Below are 20412 nucleotides of genomic sequence, written 5' to 3' on the forward strand. Positions count from 1 at the left end.
GAAACTTTGTATGTCGGATCGTTCGTCCTGTTCTAAGATTTCTTTCTCCCATTCACTTTTGGAGGCTGTAATGAGTTTGCTTAATAGATGATCTTATTTCTCTACAGGTTGCTCTCTTGCGCGCATGTGGCCCTGCATAACTTCTATTAATTTCCGCAGAGAAATCATTTATGACTTTTCTTTGTCAATTTCGGGTATTCGATTAACTATTCCATTAACATGTTTGTATCATCAGACATTTGTTTTGGTATCTTTTAATCAGTAGTTCCCATGTTACTTCATAGTTGGCCTCTAACACATCAAGTCCGTCGAGTATCACTTCAGTCCGTCAATGTTTCACTTGATAGAGATCTCTATAAATATTGGAATTTTGCAATTGTATCTATTTGTATGTCTGCATGGATGAACGATTTGAACATATCGTGAAATTTTAGTCATTTGTCGTACAATCTATCGAATTGCGGGAGACTGGAGAAGTTTAATCTTATGATGTGCTGTAGCTAACTTTTGTGATGTTTGATCCGATTTCGCTCCGTAACTCTCATTATTGCTTGTCTCAGTTTTTAAATCGAGTTTTTGTGTTTTTGGTCGATAGAAATTTACCTTGAACTCAGCTCTTTGTGTAAAACATGCCTGTATTGCGCCATCATCCACTAATTATAAGATTCTCTTGGCATGCGTCATTAATTTACGATTAATTTCTCAATTCTATCAAGTCGCTACTCTAAATTTATCTCATGATTTTCTATGTTGTTGCGATTGCATTCTAGTATCTCTAGAAAAATTCGGAATGATATGAGTTTTGCTTTCATCTCTCCTCGTTGGCGATTAAAACTTCTCATTTTTGTTGTCGTTAGTTGCGTTAAATGATTACAAACAGAGGGACAGAATGTACAGTGCTCTATTTACCAAGTGAAATCATGTTACTCACGTTGATTGCATCGCTCATCTGTTTTTCTTAAGTTGAAAGCATAATAAGCATAGACAATAGTAACAAGGAACAGGGAATAACAAGCCATCTAATCAGAGCTCTAAAGTACAATATCGACTTCCTTGGACGGCTGTTTCTTGTCCCTTTTCTGTATCTATTGTGTTTCCAACTTTAGGCTTTGCTATGGGCTGTCTTAACCTTATTTGTAGTTATGCGCGTCGTTATGCTTTTCCTCGTTGATTCACTGCTTATGCTTAAGCGAATTGTTTGTGGTTTGTGGTTCTCTTCTTCGTTTGACCGTATTGTAATCTTAATGTGTCGTTTTACGTTGTGTTTCTGTGCTCACGTACTTATGCCTCCAGATTTTCTTCTTGTGTGAGTCTATCCTATCCGGCTATATCATACGGATCAAATATGTGCTTTCCATTGGACACAAGCATCATTCTAATCTTGTTGACATTCAGAGAATGAACAAAAATAGAACGATATTTGGGTCGACTTATGTCATCAAATGGAAAGCATCCAATGTTTGATAAACATCCAATGTGAACTGTGTACAGAATGTCTTAGAACTCGCGTAGAATTTCAAGGAAAATACGATAATAACTCGTCGGTCATTATCGTATTTTCCTTGAAATTCTAAGATGAAAAGCTCTACCAAAAAGCAATTCAATGTAGAATTTGAATGGAGATATTGAAGTTGGCGAATTCCATGCGCGTCCATTCGTTAACTTCAATATCTTGCCATTCAAATTCTATTCAGATCATTTTTTGATACAAAGCTTTTCGTCTTAGAATTTCACGCAGAATATGTTGGTAATTAGCATCTACGTGAGGTCTGAGACATCCTGTATAATAATTGCATTGAATGCTTGTCACGTTTGTTATGCTTACTTTGCTCTTACAAATTTAAATGATAAATTGTCATGTCGATTCTGCTACTGTCGGGCAGATTGGGCTTGCCAACTTAATTTTAGTAATAAATTTAGTAATAAACTTGAATAATGAAGAAAAAAACGCGGGAACATTTATAATTCAAACGATAACAAGCTGAATATCATTGTATTAGAATATTTTTTTGAAAATTTAATTATTTTTGGAATATAAGCTACAAAAAATCAGACTATAAGTTTGATACAATTTTTTTTATTGCAATAAATGTTCATTATGTTGATTTGAACTTGTTATAACCTTCTGACTTTGAATTATGAAGGAAGGAGAATAATTATTTTCAATGTCTTACTATTCCAGAAATCATAGAATAAAAAATATTTTTTTGCGAAATAACGATTCAATGGTTAGAAGAAGTTCAAGCAAACTTTCCACATAGCCATGTTTAGATCAATGGTGAATTTTTGGAAAAAAATGCTTTACTACAAAGATATTCAGTTTATTATATGTATTTCGATGGAATGACTCAAAAATACCCTATTAAAACATTTTTTTTATTGGCAATAATAAATCACGATTAAGAGGATAGTAGAGCGATGGTCGAACTTGATTGATATCGGAAAACAGATTTTTCCAAATAAAATATTACGTACATTATAAATAAAATTTTACGCACATTTATTAAATAAACCAATAAGTAAAACGTTACATACATTTTTATTCTGCTCTGTCCTATATATCGTGTGAATGTGAAGTTATGGACACTCAAATGATGCTTTTTCTGCTATTTCTCTTGTAAGCAAAATCATAATTTGAAAATCTCATGATATTCTTATAAATTATTTAAATATGGGAAAATACTTTTTGTTTAGATGTATACTTGAATTCATTGTTATATATGTAAAGAAATAATCTATGTGATAGAAATTTATAATGTTGCTGTAATTTATAATGTTTTGGCATTTTCATATAAGTTTGTACTTTCCCAAAGCTATTTGCGTTTTCCTTCTATTCTAGAGAAGAATTTTATTCTGTAAAGGAAAACGAAATAGTTAGAAAAATAATGAAATGAGCGTTCCATCGCTCCAAGTTCGCTTAAAGTTACTTATGAAATTCGGCATATGTAGTGACTCTTTGATGTTGCCCTGATATAATGCGAGTGCAGAACCACTTTCATGCTATGCCAAATTGCACTGTTAGAAATGTTAGTGCAACATTTTTTTAACTTGTTTAGTTCATTCGATTGGAATATAAATTCAGCATTACAATAAATCAGTTTTCATTTGCCGAATATGATAATCTGAACGCACTGATACAGTGCGTACAAGTCGAATGCGTAGCACTGAAAAAAGTTCGCATCTAGTGCACTTTGCTGAATTCGTTATGAAAGTCTTTAAATTACGTCCTCTTACTTATTTCTACAATTTTGATAATGGGTGTCTTCTTTCTCTCTTTAACACTGAAATCGCGACTGTGCCATTTTTTTTTAGTTTGCATTTGATTGATAATATGCTAACGTTCTTTTTTTTCTTACAATTAATTTCGATTTGTATTCTATCCGCTGCAACAATCATACGAACTAATATTAATCTATAAATTATTTGATTTTCTTTTTTAAACAAATTTTTACTCTTGGACAATCAGCGTAATTTATTTTTTACAATATTTTGACTACATCTAATTATTGCTATTATTGCATTTGATTGACAATATGCTAATGATTGCGATAAACCTTTGGCTTCACGGAATATATATATCCAGATGCTCTCTCCATACGGTCTTTCAACTGTTTGTGAGCATTTTTTGTTGCTCTGGAAAATATTCATTTAGCTTCTCAAGATTTTCCGACTATTTTCTCGTTTAATTTTACTGCGTTTTACATCTCTTTTTAAAATTTTTAAAACCGTTATACTATCTGAAAGTGGTTCAAGCTCGTAGCCGAAACATGTTATATGAATATTTGTAAATTATGAAACTTGTATTTTTTTTTAAATATAACTCTCTAATTATTTATTCTAAATTTTATACTTTTATTCGACTCTTATTGCCCTGTTAATCTAATAATTCTTTTAATAACAAGAGTCTTGTATTTTACTTAATTTGTACGTAGAGCACATTTTTGTGATTTTTTATAAATAATGATTATAATTAATTACAAGTAATTTTACTTTTTTGGTGACGATCCTCTCTTGTGAAAATTTAGATTTACCTTGAACTGCGATTGAGCCAATTTAGAGCTACCATTGACAACAATGTATTGAGATCAGTTTATTTTTGTTTTATCCATTGGTACCAGTTTTTCTGACAAATTGCACGATATTATTTATCATTTATTTGTCCGCTGCGCGAAAGGGGAATAATAGTACGTTTCATACAATAATGTTTACCCACGTAATTTTTAGCTAAAAGCTAAAAAAAATCGCACGCGATTAGCGTGTTTTTTATTTTGATTTCATTATATATTAAGTGTGTTGTTGATTATGACTATATATTTTGAAAGTATTGTATAATAATTTAGATTATTATTAATAGAAGTAAATATAAGTTGATTCGCAAAGATTCCTTACTAATTACAAAGAAATTAGATAAAATAGGGCAATACGAGTCAGGTGCGGTAATTGTTGCGCAAAACAATGTGAATATAACATAAAATTCTTTATTAGATAACCCGCTTACATCGGGTCTTTGAGCCGTCTTTAGAGACAAATTAATATTATAATTACAATACTGAAAACTAATTCATTCCAGTGAACCATACTTCTTCACATACTTCCGGAAACTTTAATATTGAAAAATGACTCTGATGACAATCCAAATTGCGTTCAAAATTATTACAGGACAAAATTATTAAAGAACAGATCGAATTTTATATTACAATAAGAAGGAAGCTCACTATAACGAGAATTCACCATATCGCAAACAATTAAGTTCTATTATTTTAATCAAAAACTAGTTTTTGACTCGTCAGCGAATCATTGTCAAAATTGTCTTAATCAGTGAAATAACTCTTAAATTTAATTATAATTAAGGAACGTTTTTTTGAAAAAAACAATTTGATATCGATTGTGATCTGAAAGGAAATCAAGTAACAATTCAAAAATTTCAAATAAAATGAAATATTAATACAATGAAAGAACGACACTGACTAACTAGCAATTCACTTCGACATTTAGCCCATCAACAATTGGACAGTAAACCTTCGGAAACCCTTCCATATTCGTCTGTTCAATCATTTCGATATTTAGCTCATCAACAATCAAAAGTAAGCCTTGGGAAACCTCTCCATATTCATCTATAAGTTGAGACCACGTGTCTGTTTCCTAATATACAGCATCTCTGAAACCAATCTCTTTCTGTACTAAGATTCTTTGTCCAAAACAATATTTTCCCAATCGAACTCGTAGCCTTTCTGCAATCAGTTATGACGGAGTATGATTGTGTTCCACTGAATGTGATTCCTGTGCTCAGCGATTTTCGTCTTCAATTGTCTTCTCGTCTATCCGACGTAACTCGCATCGCAGTCTTTACAACAAAGGATGAACAACTTTGAGACATGCTTAAAATTTTAAAGTATCAAAAAAAAATTAAAAATTCTATAAGTCCAACTTTATAGGAGAAGTTTCCTGAGTGCCAGAACTATCCAAAGTTTGCTATTATGACCATGGACTACTAGTCTTATCTAATTTCTCTGCGCCCAGGGCATCTCCCCGCGGTGATGAATTGTACCAAAGACATTGAAATAATATCTAAAATGTATTTGGTACAGTTCATTAATCCAGCTAAGTCTGGTCGCGATTCGATGTGCCGTCCCAGAAATTCGGATTTGCTTGTAATGACGGCGATGCCTCTGGAATTCGCCCTGGGAGGGAAGATGGATAAGCGGCGAATATACTAATCGGGATAAACCAGCCTTTGGGGTCACCCCGCAGTTACTGATCGCGATGAGATTCATTGTGGCAATGTGAAAAATATTTTAAAAACCAGTCGCGTAAACATTTGTTGGCTGAGGAAGTGCTAGATTTCTTGAAACAAGAGTAGTTCCACAAGAATCCCACTCAATACATTCAAATATATATGTCACGCTTGTTGGTGCCTATTAGTTATTATACAAGAAAACATAAATGATGAAAACTGAAATGAGAGATAGATTAGTTAAAAATATTAATATGAACCACAGCCTCTTTGTCAAATCAAATTGGACAGTAGTAGGACATCTTGCAGTCAAAAAAAGTCTATATTTTGTCCCACAGGTCGATATCGTGTGTCGGAAAACATTCGCGCTCAAGTTGCGAAAGATTTTCGCTTTTATATTTCTGCAGAGGTGCGTGTGTGTGACCACAATCACAATAAGTACTTGTGGACTGAGATTCCTATTAAAACAAGTTTTTGCAGCGGACTAAGTAATTGATCGATTTGTTATGTAACCAGATTATTAAACAACAATGTTCAACAGTAAACTTCGATTATTTTGAAAATATAGAGAACACTGTTGTGAAGCATTGGATTAAATAAAGAAAACTTCTCGCGATTGTTAACTAAGCTGTCATCCTTACGACACTGCGAACAGCGTCATATTGAATGTGCGCTTACAATTTGCAAAACTAAGAACAGGACATAGCGACCAAAATCTTACTCATATTTTCGTAAACGTAATACTGCAGAACGATTAATGAAAAGTGCACGAATGTAATCGCGACGGACTTTACACCTCAATATCTAGGATTTTCATATTTGAGCAGAGATCAAATACTTGAAAAACGTACAAATCTTATAAACTACTACTTTCTAAAGAAATGTCTTTAATAACAATATGGATTCTTATGTTTATATACATAAAAGTTCGAACAATGTTTTTCAAAGATCCTGCTATAGTACCTGTACAAACATCATCCTTTAATAAAACCTGGTATGTGTTGTTCCTAATGGATATATCACAGATGTTTTAGGATCTTTCAAAGCCATTAAAAATGATGCAAGCATCATGCGAACAATTATGGGGAAGATGCCTAAGGTGCGTTATAGATTTTACAAGAGTGTTTGTTGTTGACAGAGGTTTTCGTGAGGTTTTCGGAATATTTGGAATGTAAGGCATTTGTGGCAAAAATGCCAGATATCATTCCATCTGGTGAAAGTCAACTAAGTGATACGCTTGCTAATAATTCGCTAATAATTCGAGTGGTCACTAAAGTCAGGTTTGTGGAAGTTATCATGGGTATCTTAAAATTTGCTTCGCGTATTTTAATCGTTTATGGTATATCCAATCGATTACTCATCTAACTGATTTTCGAAATGCCACTGCTCTTCTGTGCTCTGCTGTTCTGCTAATATGTTTCATTCGGTCATCAGACGCTGAGCATTCGAAAAAGATTGCATAACTTATGTTAGATCGATTGCACAAACCAAAGTTTTATTTCGATTAATCCAAGAACAAAATCTGAACCGCAAAACTATTGTATTTGTCTCGTTGGATGCACCTGAGTTAGAAAAGTTTCCAGTATTGACAGAAAATTATTTATATGTTGGATTGTCCGGAAAGTTCGTGCCGATGTTGAAGGAAAATTGAAACGCAGAAGATTTAAATTTTAGTATTTACATTTATTATAGTATACAAATTATATAGGTTAGTCGGCACGAACTTTCCGGACAACCCAATAATAGGATTAATCTGGGATCATATTAGATTAAACAGGCTAGGTTATATTATAGAGAATATATGGTTACGGGACGATGTTTTATACAGATAAGTCATGGTATTGAGGCAACAAATCTTGCTAATTATGACATAGTTGTACATGATGTTATTCTCGTTAAAACTCGAATACAATCCATGCATATGAATCGTACTCGCTATTACATGTATGTTTTGATAGAATGTGATGATGAAGGAGCTCAAGTCATTCCAGAATATTATTGCTCTTGCAAAAATGACTATCATACGGTTGGGTGTTGTGTGCACGTAATAATAGTTATATGATATTTGAGATATGCCCAACACTTTGACGAAGACATCCATATGCCAGCAAGAACAGTTAATGATGTTTTTTTAAAGATATTTATTTTTAAAGAATTTTAATGAGGAAACTGAAGAGAGATAAGGTCCATATATCGCCACATTTTAATTAGGCAATTAAAACCTTTTGTTTTATATACTTTGAGTATTTCTCCCCTCTTCATTGATTAATTTATCTTTCATAATTATTCATTTAGAATCCAAAAATGATTCAAGAAATCAAATAAAACCAGTCCTACGTGATACACAATATATGGTCATATATATAATAATAGCGAACTTTGAATAGCTGTAGTACTCAACAGACTCATTTTACAAAGTTGTGCATATGGAATTTTTAAATTCTTTTTTTATGCTCTACATTCCTAGCTAGGTCTCAGTACTGTTCAGCCGGGGCCCAAACTGGACATAGTCCTTTTATATTATATATGATATTCGATTTTATATTATACAAAAATGGATCTTTATGTATCTTAATGAATTCCCGTAATTTATTAACATTATAAAACGATATCCTAATATTATCACTGTTTAATCTATTAAATTTTTCAGAAACAATTGAGATGTAAGGAACAATAAACCATGAAGTTCTTACGATTTCGATGTTATTGCTATATTGTTTTGCGCAACAATTACCTGACTTCTATTGCTCTATTTTATCTAATTTCTTTGTGATTAATGAAAATATTAGTTATTTGCCATTACGTCCATCTATTTAGACATCACAAAAGAATAATATGAGTGGTAAATGATTTATATACGGTTCTAGGAGAGACTCAAATCGCCGCGGTTCTATTGTTAACAGTTTTCGGGAAAAAAAAAACGTAAGTTTTTTATCACACTATTATATGCAATGCTGGCTAGAAACATGAATCTGACAAACTTAAACATACAAAGTGAATTGAAATTAAATTTAAATTAAATATAATAATATAATCTATTTTAAGAAAAAAATAAGAAAAATAAACTAAAAATTATACAATATCAGAAATCAAAGTAAATATAAATGATAATATAATTAAATATGACACACATACAAAATATAAACAGTTCAAAATGAAGCGCAGATTTATTATGAATTATGAAGAAATCTGCGGCTGAGGCTCATCGAATGCTCTCAAATATTTATAGTGAGGCCGCTATTAGTGAAAGAACGTGTCGTGAGTGGTTTCAACGCTTCAAGAACGGTGATTTTGACGTCCAAGGTCATGCTCTGTATTTGGTGGAACCAGCTCGGCGTAGTGTATTATGAACTGTTAAAGCCGACTGAAACAATCACAGGCGATCGGTATCGAACACAATTGATGCGTTTGAGCCAAGCATTGAAAGACAAACGGCCGCAATACAACGAGAGACACGATAAAGTGATTTTGCAGTATGACAATGCTCGACCCCGTTGCAAAAGTGGTCAAGATATACTTGGAAACGTTGAAATGGGAAGTCCTACCCCACCCGCCGTATTCTCCAGACGTTGCTCCCTCTGACTATCACTTGTTTCGATCAATGGCACACGGCCTGGTTGATCAGCACTTCCGGTCTTATGAAGAAGTAAAAAATTGGATCGATTCGTGGATAGCCTCAAAAGATGACCAGTTTTTTCGACGCGGGATTCGTACGCTACCCGAAAGATGGGAGAAAGTAGTGGCCAGCGATGGACAATACTTTGAATCATAAATGTATAACCAGTTTTTTACAATAAAGCCTCGAATTTCGGAAAAAAAACAGCGGAAGCAAAGTTGTATATCTAATACTATCTTGGGTTTCTTGCCCGGACGATTGTCCTTCGGACTGGAGTAATGCTTCAGCTTACCGCGTTTTATCCACCACCTTTCCCTCTGCTCGCTGAGACTTAGATGTTAGAGCTTTTGCAGCTTGTTCTTTCTGCTTCTTGTCATCTGGCGCTGCTGAAGCAAGGTCGGGTCTTAGAAAGACTCGTCTTCATTGTGCTTTCCTCCTCTGGTTGTTCACTTTTGAAAGAAGCCACGCCCTGGAGGAATTGATTAATGTTAATTATGTTTAATTCTCTGTTTTTTGATTCCATATAAGTTCTATAAATGTCGTGATTACGCGATTTTATTCGGGCGAATTCCCGGGACTTGGCTATATATTCCTGGAGGTCGCCTGGTATTTAGGAGATATCATCCCGGACGTAATTCCTCTTATGCTCCTGAAGTAGCATTATTTAAAATAACTTAGAGACCGGAACTGTTGTTAAAACTTATCAGAAATTGTAGAACTCATCGAGAACTATATAATTTCATAATTATAAATTTCATAGTTTTCAATTGATTTTTTTAAATCTTGCAATGTCACCGCAAATTTTCAAGTGTTATTTTTAGCTATTATTATATATATGTTATTATTAGCTAAATCAACGGAATCTATTTATAAAACCTATCAGGAACTATAGAACTGTTACGGGTGCCAATGGAATTCTTATCAAAATTTGCGGTACCAAAAGATGAGATGCCAACTTCACACACGTCAATCTATATCTGAAAAATTTAGAAATATGATCAAAGATATCGACATTAAACTCTCGTTTTTCAGCCTTAACAAACTCAATTCAATGATAAAAGATCCTCTTCCTGTAGATTGCAAAAAGAATATTGTGTAAAATTTCTTGTAATGATTGTGACGCGTCTTATGGACAAACATGTAGACAATTAAAAACGAGGATTTCCGAACACAAAAATGATATCAATAGAAATAAAACCTATCCTTTGATTGTCACAAATTATAGAATGTGTCACAATCACGATTATTGGAATAATGTTCAAATATTAGACATAGAACATAATAAAACTACAATAAAAGACTAACATCAGAAATGATAAATTAAGCGATAAAAGAATGAAATTAATTTAAACAAAGACATTGAGTTACTCAGTTCTTCATATTTTTATTATTTGACTGACCACTAAAAGCCTATAGTTAAAAATAATACATTTTCATTACGACGATTGATACCGCAGCATGAACATCATCGACTTATATAATATATATATTATATTTATTTAATTATCGTTGTTTCGTCTTAATTTTTAATTCACAAAAATAATTTGTGTTACAACAATTATAGTGTTAGGACTAATTTGTATTTGACATACTCTCGAGGTAAATCTCCACAGCAATTCCTAAAAGTTTCTAAATATTTATCGACTCTAATATTCATTTATTATATTTAAGGTCAAATATCGTTGATCATCCAACTTATTAACTGGTTATGAGAAATTTGATGTTGAAGTGTAACCACAGGATGAAAATTTTTATGGATTTTATGTAATACATTTGCTAAAGGCTAGAAGTTAGCTGAAACGTTTGACAAATGTATTATTTATAGAGGATTGTTTTAGATCAATCGAAATAAACGCGCAATTATTACAGCACCGATTCCTACCTACTTGTAATTTGTTAATTGTTTTAATATAAGGAATCTTATTTTATTGTAATCATAACTTTACGCTTATAATTGTTATATTTATATTTATAATTATTTCAAAACATTTAAAATAATCTTGTAATATCAATATAATATTAAAAATAATCTTTAAAATTTATCGATTTTTCTTTCTTTCATCCTTTGAAGAGCCATAGAAATTTTTCTTATCAACGTTATTGTAAAAATATATTAAGTATAAAAAAGGATCATATTTTTTTATGTATGTCTGTTTAATAAATATTTGTTGAGGAATTGAACAAATGTTGATATTATGAATATTCAACAAATGATTATAGGAGAGACAGCCTAATCCAAATAATCCTATGGAGTACTGTTCAACTGTACCACCCTTACAACAGCTAGCTGGCGGTTTGCCGCCACCACCAGCGGTAATGGTACCTGTGGGTGTTCTAAAAAGAGAGGGTTCAAAACATCGTACAGAAGGACAAAAATCTGTAATATTTAGTGATGGTAGGTAATCATTATTTACAACATATTAATATTATTGATGTTTTTAAATCTTTTTTTCCTTCTTTTTTTTTTCTTATTAATGTGAATTATTTTTGAAGTAATTATCTCTTTTTAAAATAAACTTAGATAGAGCCAAGCCTGTCGAAAAAAATAGAATTTAAAGTATTTGCTATATACTATGTAAACAGAATAGCAATAGAATTGATTTATTGATCAGACATATTATATATATTGGATTGTCCGGAAAGTTCGTGCCGCAAAAGATTTAAATTTAATAAATGTATACTAAAATTTAAATCTTCTACATTTCAATTTTCCTTCAAAATTGGCACGAACTTTCCGAACAACTCAATACAACGCTGTGGAATAACTGATTGAAGGGAATGTAACAGAATCTGTTAGCAAAACTGAATGACAGACTGGCAAAAGAAACAAATCTGGAGTATATTCTGACAACAAATTATTGACAGATTGAATAGATCTATCAAACGCAATGCTGTTAGATTATTAATAGAATCTGTGTTGTCACTTGCAGGATTGCCGCCAGGTGATATCCGTTTCTTGTATTTAAAGTTTGTCGGGTTCTCTATATAGGATATTTTGCATAAATTGCAAATAGTAGATAATTTCTTGACTGAGTTTAATCCGATTTATCTCATGCTGATGAAAGGTAATATACAAAGTGTCCCAGATCCTGTAGATCTGAGACACCTTGTATATTAATATCTTTTAATAAAATAGTTATACTTATTTCCTTAGGCGAAACTGTTTAGTTTCTGATGACAGCCTGCTGTTAGATCTTATGGATTGTGGACAAGTATGTCACCAGTTTTGCTCTAATTTATTGACACTTTACTAACAGACTGTCAACATTTTGTTACCTGAGAAATATACACACATATGAAAGTATTTGAATGCTTACATTTTTAACATTTAACAAATGAAATATGTACATCAAATTAAAGCATTTAAAATAATGTGTCAAAAAACGCGGTATTGTTTGTCATACCAAATGTAACTAGCACGAGATCATATCTTTACGCGAGCCAGCGAATTGCAAGCACCCGAGATTATCGAATCTTTCATTAAACAGCTGAATCCTCTTCTGAGTAATCTCAATCGACAATTTGGATTTATTATATAATAAAAGTGCCTTTATTTTCTACGTATCCTATGAATGGAGATATTGCAGTGTCACATTAAGATTATTATCATCATCGCCTTCGAAAATGTCCGTTCACATTTCAAACTGCATGGCACTCGTCTATTGCGATATTACTTATTTATTACTTTTATTTATGTTCCGCTAGGATCAATATATCGATAGAGAGCTAGATTGTTGATCACTTAATAAACGTAAAAATATATTGTTATTATAATGGCCACAACACAAACTTTTGCACAAGGACCATCGCACAAAAACATTCGTAACGCTTTACATTATGTTAAATACTGAAACTAAATACTTAAACTTAAAGTAATAACTGTAAATTTATATGAACACACAAAGAAAATCATAATATTCTTATACATCATTGTACGAATGTATATATAAGGTGCAACAGCCACATACAGGTCAGTATGACGAGTTATTTATTCATCAGATGCGCGCGTTTGTTCACAACTGCGTAGACTTAATCACTGCGTCGGTATAATTATTCGCATATCTTTTTCGCGTATAAAAGTTTGTACCGTTCGAAGTTTTGATACATTTGACGAATTTCTGTAGCAGTTCGTTAAAACAGAAGTTAAAGTGATGATACAGATTATCTATATGTTCCCGGTTTTATATAGCGTGCAACATCTTTCAGTTCTCTTCCTAAACAGGATTATCTCTCGTATATACGTCCGTACATATGATACAGATTATAAAATGAATTTTATTAAGAAAATCTTCGATGTTATAACTTTGTTATTACGAGAAAAGTTTTCTATAATAATTGATTATAAACTAAATTATAATATAAATTATATTATATGTTATAATTTTATTACTTAAATCATTTTTTGCATAAAATGTTTATGTACATATGAAATCATCAGTTAGCACATATATGCAAATTTAAATAGTCGCTAACCTAATAAATTTGATTTATTGTAAAAATGATGATTAGATATAGAGATGATCATTTATGAATAGTAATCCAGATTAACAATTAAACGCTATAATAGATGTGACAATGTAAAATTTTTTCACAATAATTTTCCAACATTTCGACTATACTTATAAAATATTCATGAGGCAAATACACATAATATATCTTAATGAGTTAGCAGTTGTCTATTGCGATTGCAAAATAAAAAACTTAGAATCGGATACTGTTCACATGATAAAAAATTTTGATTGCAAGAGAGTTTAAACGCGTCATCAATCGTAATATAATATTAAGGACGCACGTACAACCATTTTATATAATTTGATATCAATCTATATCTGTGATTTAACTGGAAATTTTCTTTTACTCATACTGATTGCCTTTTCTCGCTGTTAACCAACGAATTGGTTGGATTATGACTCATCATTACTATGTTTTATTGTTCAACGAATTGACTAAATATAATATGGTTTTTATTTATAGTATATTGACTATTGAAAATCGAAGTTGAGATGATTCTCTAAATATATTAATTTAATTTTTGTTATATGGGATAATTATTTCTGCGACTGATGAGGATTAAGTATAGTCGAAACGTATCGTTGAAAAATTATATTGTGAAAAAATAAATTTTACATTGTCATATAACTATAGCTCGTTTAATTATTGTGTTACTATTTATTAATTTGTTTGAAAGTTATACGAACGTTAAAGAATTGTTTTTAATTTATGTTTTAAGATCATTAATGAATTTTACAATATTTACTTTGATATATGAATAATTTGTTAATTAATAATTAATTTAACATACTGATTCTAAGCTATATTAATACAGCAATAACAGTAATATTAATAAAGTGTAATATTAATATTAATATCGAATATTTATCCGATATTAATAAAGTTATCGAATATTTATATTTAATATTCATATTATTGATTTCACCGATTTGTTTAAAGATTTTATATATTTTTTGAAAAAAATTATTACTTTCATAGTTCGGAAAATAGATTTGGAATAAGTTTCAAATAAAAAGTCTTCTTCAAGAGCATACAATATATGGTACAAGCGTGTACACTTAATACCTTTTTTGTAAAAAAGATAATTTTGTGTTCATATTATTTTGTATAAAGCACTAAGTTTTTTTTAAGGTAAAAATTTATTTGAAATAATTTTTTTCAGTTTATATTTTTACCTTTTTAATTTTTTGTAAATTTTACTGAATTGGAATAAAATAATAGAGATCACTTGGATTGGAATAGGGAAACCTTTAAACGAAAATAAAAAGATATGTACCAATTAAATTTTATATTTAAAAAATAAAGATTTATAATAGATTTTATAATAGATTTGGAATATAATTTTTTATACTTCGATTTTATTTTTTAAGAAAAATAGTACGACAATAATGTTTGTAGGAAATGTATATTATGCTTGTAATTGATGCAATTTAGAGGTTTCATATATTTTTTTGAAAAAAAAAATGTATTGAATTGAATAAAATAATGCAATTTTCTGGTATCATTATTTCTTAAATAAAAATATAACAGAAACTTGTATGAACTTATTAACATTAAAATTTTTATTTGTATATGTATCTAATAATTCTTTAATAACAAATAATCTAAACTACATTTTCAGTTTGCGGCTTTAATCTTTCTTCACGGTTCTTTAAAAATCTTTAACACGTTATGCTTCAGTTTTTTATTATTTCAGTTTAATATTATTTTATTGTAAGCAAGAATAAAGATAAGGCGAATTTTTGTCTTTGTATACATATTTAAATATGGTATGAATCATTAATATAGTCAACATGATAATTTCCAAGATTTGTCAAAGACAATCTATGAAGAATTAACAGATATTGTGATTACCAATATACTACAATTAATATTCCAGAGAAAATAGGTGACACTACTTGATAGAAGTATACATGATAACTCAGGATAAACGTTTGTCTTTAAAGTATCATATTCCTGATTTAATTCTAAGATGATTTTTCCTTTGCCAAAATTTTGTCCGAAGTTTAGTTTTCAAATTATAATAAGAAATAGTTAGCGTATCACGGACCGTGTAGAGAAGACAGGCAAAAGCGGCGCTTACGGATAGACGTGGGCGCTTTACGCGCTAAGCGAACACTGACCGGACGCATTCATTTGTTTATAAAAATATGTTGCTTCTTATTTTTCTCCTCTACCACACTATCTTTTTGTTTTTCACATACTTTAAATATGATAATTTCATTAAATTATAAATTAGAATAATAAAATTAAAATGAATATGAAACCTTTGAGAATCGGATTGTTTTTTTAATTACATTGATAAAATTGTTAGAGAAGTGTCATAAGAGAGAAATTAGACAATAATTACGTGCAATAAGCATTATTAAATTATTATTGACATAGAAATCAATCAATTATTTCAATATAATACGTCGAATTCTAAGAGCGTTTTTTATAATTCGACATATTGAAATACTTGTTAAACTTAATTGTATGTCAATAAAAGTTATAATACTTGTGGCACGCAATTATTGTCTAATTTCTCACTTTTACAAAAATTTCTCTAACAATTTTACCTACGCTATCTCACTATAGCATTTATTACATACTTATGAGAAGTCTTATGAACAGAAACACGATCGCGCTTCTTAGCACTCAAAGAGTTATGAATGATAATAAAAACGTAAGTTAAACACGCTTTAAAAGTTTATAATTATCTCAATTATAAAATTGTTATTACCTGGTAGATATTCAACGTGTTTGATATTTCTTGAATTTTTTTCAAAATTACTAATATAAAATCAACAATTTATGACTTTATATTCATTTAATATTATACAAATTATAATTAGAGTTGAAATAAAAAGAACAATACAAGAAAGTCTCAAATGATAATCAGGCTTAATAGCAACTCATGTTTCGTCAAGAAATAATGATGATACCGGCACGGCACACCATAATATTGATTTTAGATTTGATTTCGCATGGATAAGAATCTCCCGCCACCTTTTTTTATGTAGCATTCCTAAGTAGGAAGTGGTAGGAGAAACTCGCGCGAAGTTGTTATCATTAAAATATAAAAGCAGTGAACAATTAGTCGAGAACTCTCTGTATCAGAAGGACCAATCTTGTATTCAAATTTAAAAATATTTGTGGGAATCAAGTTATTAAAGTGAATTAATTTTCATTATTGATATTAATTCTTTGATTCTATTAATTTTTAAATAAAAGAGTAATCCTAAATCGAACTCGTTGATTTAAAAAAATCTATCGCTGACAAAGAGAGCAACAGATTATGTTGCTGACGAGGAGATAGTCTAAGCATCTTTTCGGGGAGTTGGTTTGTGAAAATTATTAAATTAATCAGCTTTGATGCCTAAAAGGGCGTGTCCAGATTAAAAGGATCAAATTTCTAATCAATTTGTCTTTAAATCCATTCCCGCTTTACCAAAAATTACATCAATTCCAAAATCCAGTTGAGATCCAAATATTTTCCAAAATAATTTTATTAATAATGAAAGTAATAAAAACTGCTTGCAATAAATTTCCTAAATCATAGATTAATTAAAATAGATTATCAAATAAATTACTCCAATTTTAAAGTACAATAATTAAAAAGTGATCGTCGATATTTTAAATATAAAATTCGCTATTTATTTAGCTAAATCACGCAACGGCGCGAATTTCATGCCCTGTGGTTGATTATTTTCAAATGCTCATCGTTTGAAAACTATTGATGCCTTAAGATTTTCCTATTAACATTTTCGATTTACTTTTTCATGAGGAATATGTATGTGTCGGTCCCTGCGCTAATCTAGTACACCCTGTATATATATATATATATATATAATCGGTTAATATATATGTATATATATTAATCAATTTATCAGTTACTAACAATTACAAATGATTGATTATTCGGCGAATGAAAATCACACGAAGAAAGAAACACTGTAAATCAGTATACAAAATAGCATGTGTTTACGCAGTAAGCAGCTGACTTTCTTAGTACAGTGAGTGCAGTTCATGCAGCGCCTCAGTGATGCATATTTCGTACAAGCGTCCTAAGCCTTTAGACTTCCGAGGCAAGCCTTTAGGATGTTCGTACGGAATACAAGAGATTCGGTTTCAACTTCTGGCAGAGTTATATTTTTCGCAATAAATTTATTTATAGTTTTTCAGTATATTAACATCTTTTTAATAAGATACTAGATTGACCATCAAATTATTAAATTACTTTATTAATTTTATTTGTGATATTACTGTAGTAGTTTGATTACGTTTATAAATTTGAAAAATCATTTCGGCGCACAATTTAAATAACTACATTTATTATATTTATTATCTAAATTCACATAAAAAAATTATTTAAAAGCATCCAAGATTCGACCGTAATACTAAGCTCTTAAAACTCTTACTTGTTGTGAATGTATTTTGATAAATATTTGTCGAAAGTGCAAAGATTAAATTGCATCAATTATAGAAAATCCATTTAGTTGAAATACTAATGTAGTATAGCGTAAGATGGGGTATTATGAGCATCTTAAAGAAACATTTTGATATATCTGATATACAATAGTATACTGAAAAAAAAAATCTTATGCATACTATTTGAGAGATTTGTTGATGTTTTATGTATCATAACAAATATTTATTTTTTTTATTGTAGTAAATGATAAAAAGAAGGGGTGCTACTCTCAAAAAAAAACTCATCACATAAATATATGTGCTTGTATGTGCGCTCCTTGTTGAAAAAAAATGACTTCGTATTCCAAACCTATTTCAAATCATTTTTCAAACTATGAAAGTATATATCTAATAATAATTTTTTCCAAAAAATATGTGAAATCTTTAAATTGAAATCATTTCACATATTTTTTGAAAAAAAATTATTATTACAAATTATTATTATATTAGATATATTTCATAGTTTGGAAAATGGTTTGGAATAGATTTGGAATAGCAAATCATTTTTTTCTTCAAGGAGCGCACATACAAGCTCATATAATAATTTAACGGTTTTTTTGAGAGGACACTTTTTTTTAATTTTTTTTTTAAAGACGAATTTGTTATGATATCATGCATTTTGTAATATGTATTAATGAGAGATGTCGCGATAGTCCGCACTATCCGTATAGACAATCTCTCGATGATCTATCAGAAGACTGATAAAGAAATGAATATCCCTGAGTATCTTCACCTGATTCCTAGTTTATGGATATTCTCGATGCCGTCTTTCGTCTTTGCGACATAGTCAATAGACAATACTTCATAAAAGATAACTATTAGAATATAAATCAATTTTTGTGGTAGCTTTTGTGATAGAATTGCTCGAAGTTTCGAAGTAAACAATTACTATTAAATGCATTTAATAAATAATAAATTAAATTTGAGTCAAAGTTAAAAAAAATTTAACAATGGCTACGTTTAGCTAAGAAAACTAATTAGTTAGGTTCATTAATGATTCTTTAATACGATTGATTTTTATTTTTTGTTTTGCTAAAGCTAAATGTAGGAACTACTCATTAAAGAATCACTAAATTTCTAACTGATTAGTTTTCTCTGCTGAATGCAACCAATATATATATATATATATATATACACAACATATGTACACAGAAAAATAATTTTTATTGAAAAATCTAAAAATTTAGTTAAATATCCTATTTTAATCAATATGATGGACGGAAATGTTACAGAAATGCTGAAGGTCTTTCCGCTATGTTAAAGCATTTTTGGGGTCGCGTATTCAGAATCTGAACTTAAAATTTGAAAATAAAAAATAACCGAACAATATGGTGGACGCAAATGCTAAAAGTCCTCCGATTTCAGCGAAACATAGCATTAAAGAATTTTTGGAGTCACTGATGCCGAATCCGAACTTGAGGGAGGGCCTGATGTAACACACTGAAAATAATACAATTTTGGGAATTTTTTTTAAAGAGATGATTTAATTAAAACTTTAAGTTTATAAAATACTATACTAGTAGATACAAAAAATTTTTTCATTGTGAAATAACATATATGTTTGTAAATATAAAGGTAAATTTCAGAGATTGCGGCATCAGATAATGCAATCGATGTATATAATAGCGCCTATACTTGTATGAAGCAGAAATTCAAATGCATTTTAGTTTTATAATATTCCGCTCTAAATCATCTATTTGCGAAGCAAAAATTATCAAATTTAAAAAATGACGAGTCTTAAAAAAAATTTGCAATTTTCACAAAAAATTCTCACATTAATTATGTGGTAATAATTATTATTTTATCATCATTTTATAATATCATCAAACTAATAGGTTCATCTAGAGGGGAATTTAGTTAACTATATATGTGTGCACCGAGAAAAGCCAATTGGTCGAATATTTTTTGATATTTTTTATGCTACATGCGAATTCGAAAAAATAGTTCAGAGGAAAACGCATTTAAAGATTTGAGTATAGAAAAGTATCTGTTTTCAAATATTTACAACTAATCTATTATTCTAGGCCCATGTACAAATATATGTTTTATATATATATATATATATATATATATATATATATATACATATCACAAATAATAA

The 20412-nt window shown here is 30.0% G+C and overlaps 1 protein-coding gene across 1 annotated transcript in view; it reads left to right on the forward strand.

Annotated features, from left to right (window-relative positions):
- LOC108686428 overlaps positions 1–20412 on the forward strand; it is a 122643-nt gene that overhangs the window by 83415 nt on the left and 18816 nt on the right. Inside the window, exon 6 of the mRNA XM_018191739.1 lies at positions 11571–11745. Within this exon, the coding sequence (XP_018047228.1) occupies positions 11571–11745 (175 nt within the window). The remainder of the gene's footprint in view (positions 1–11570; positions 11746–20412) is intronic.

The sequence above is a fragment of the Atta colombica genome, unplaced genomic scaffold (assembly GCF_001594045.1).
Source record: "Atta colombica isolate Treedump-2 unplaced genomic scaffold, Acol1.0 scaffold18, whole genome shotgun sequence".
Classification (NCBI taxonomy): Eukaryota; Metazoa; Arthropoda; class Insecta; order Hymenoptera; family Formicidae; genus Atta; species Atta colombica.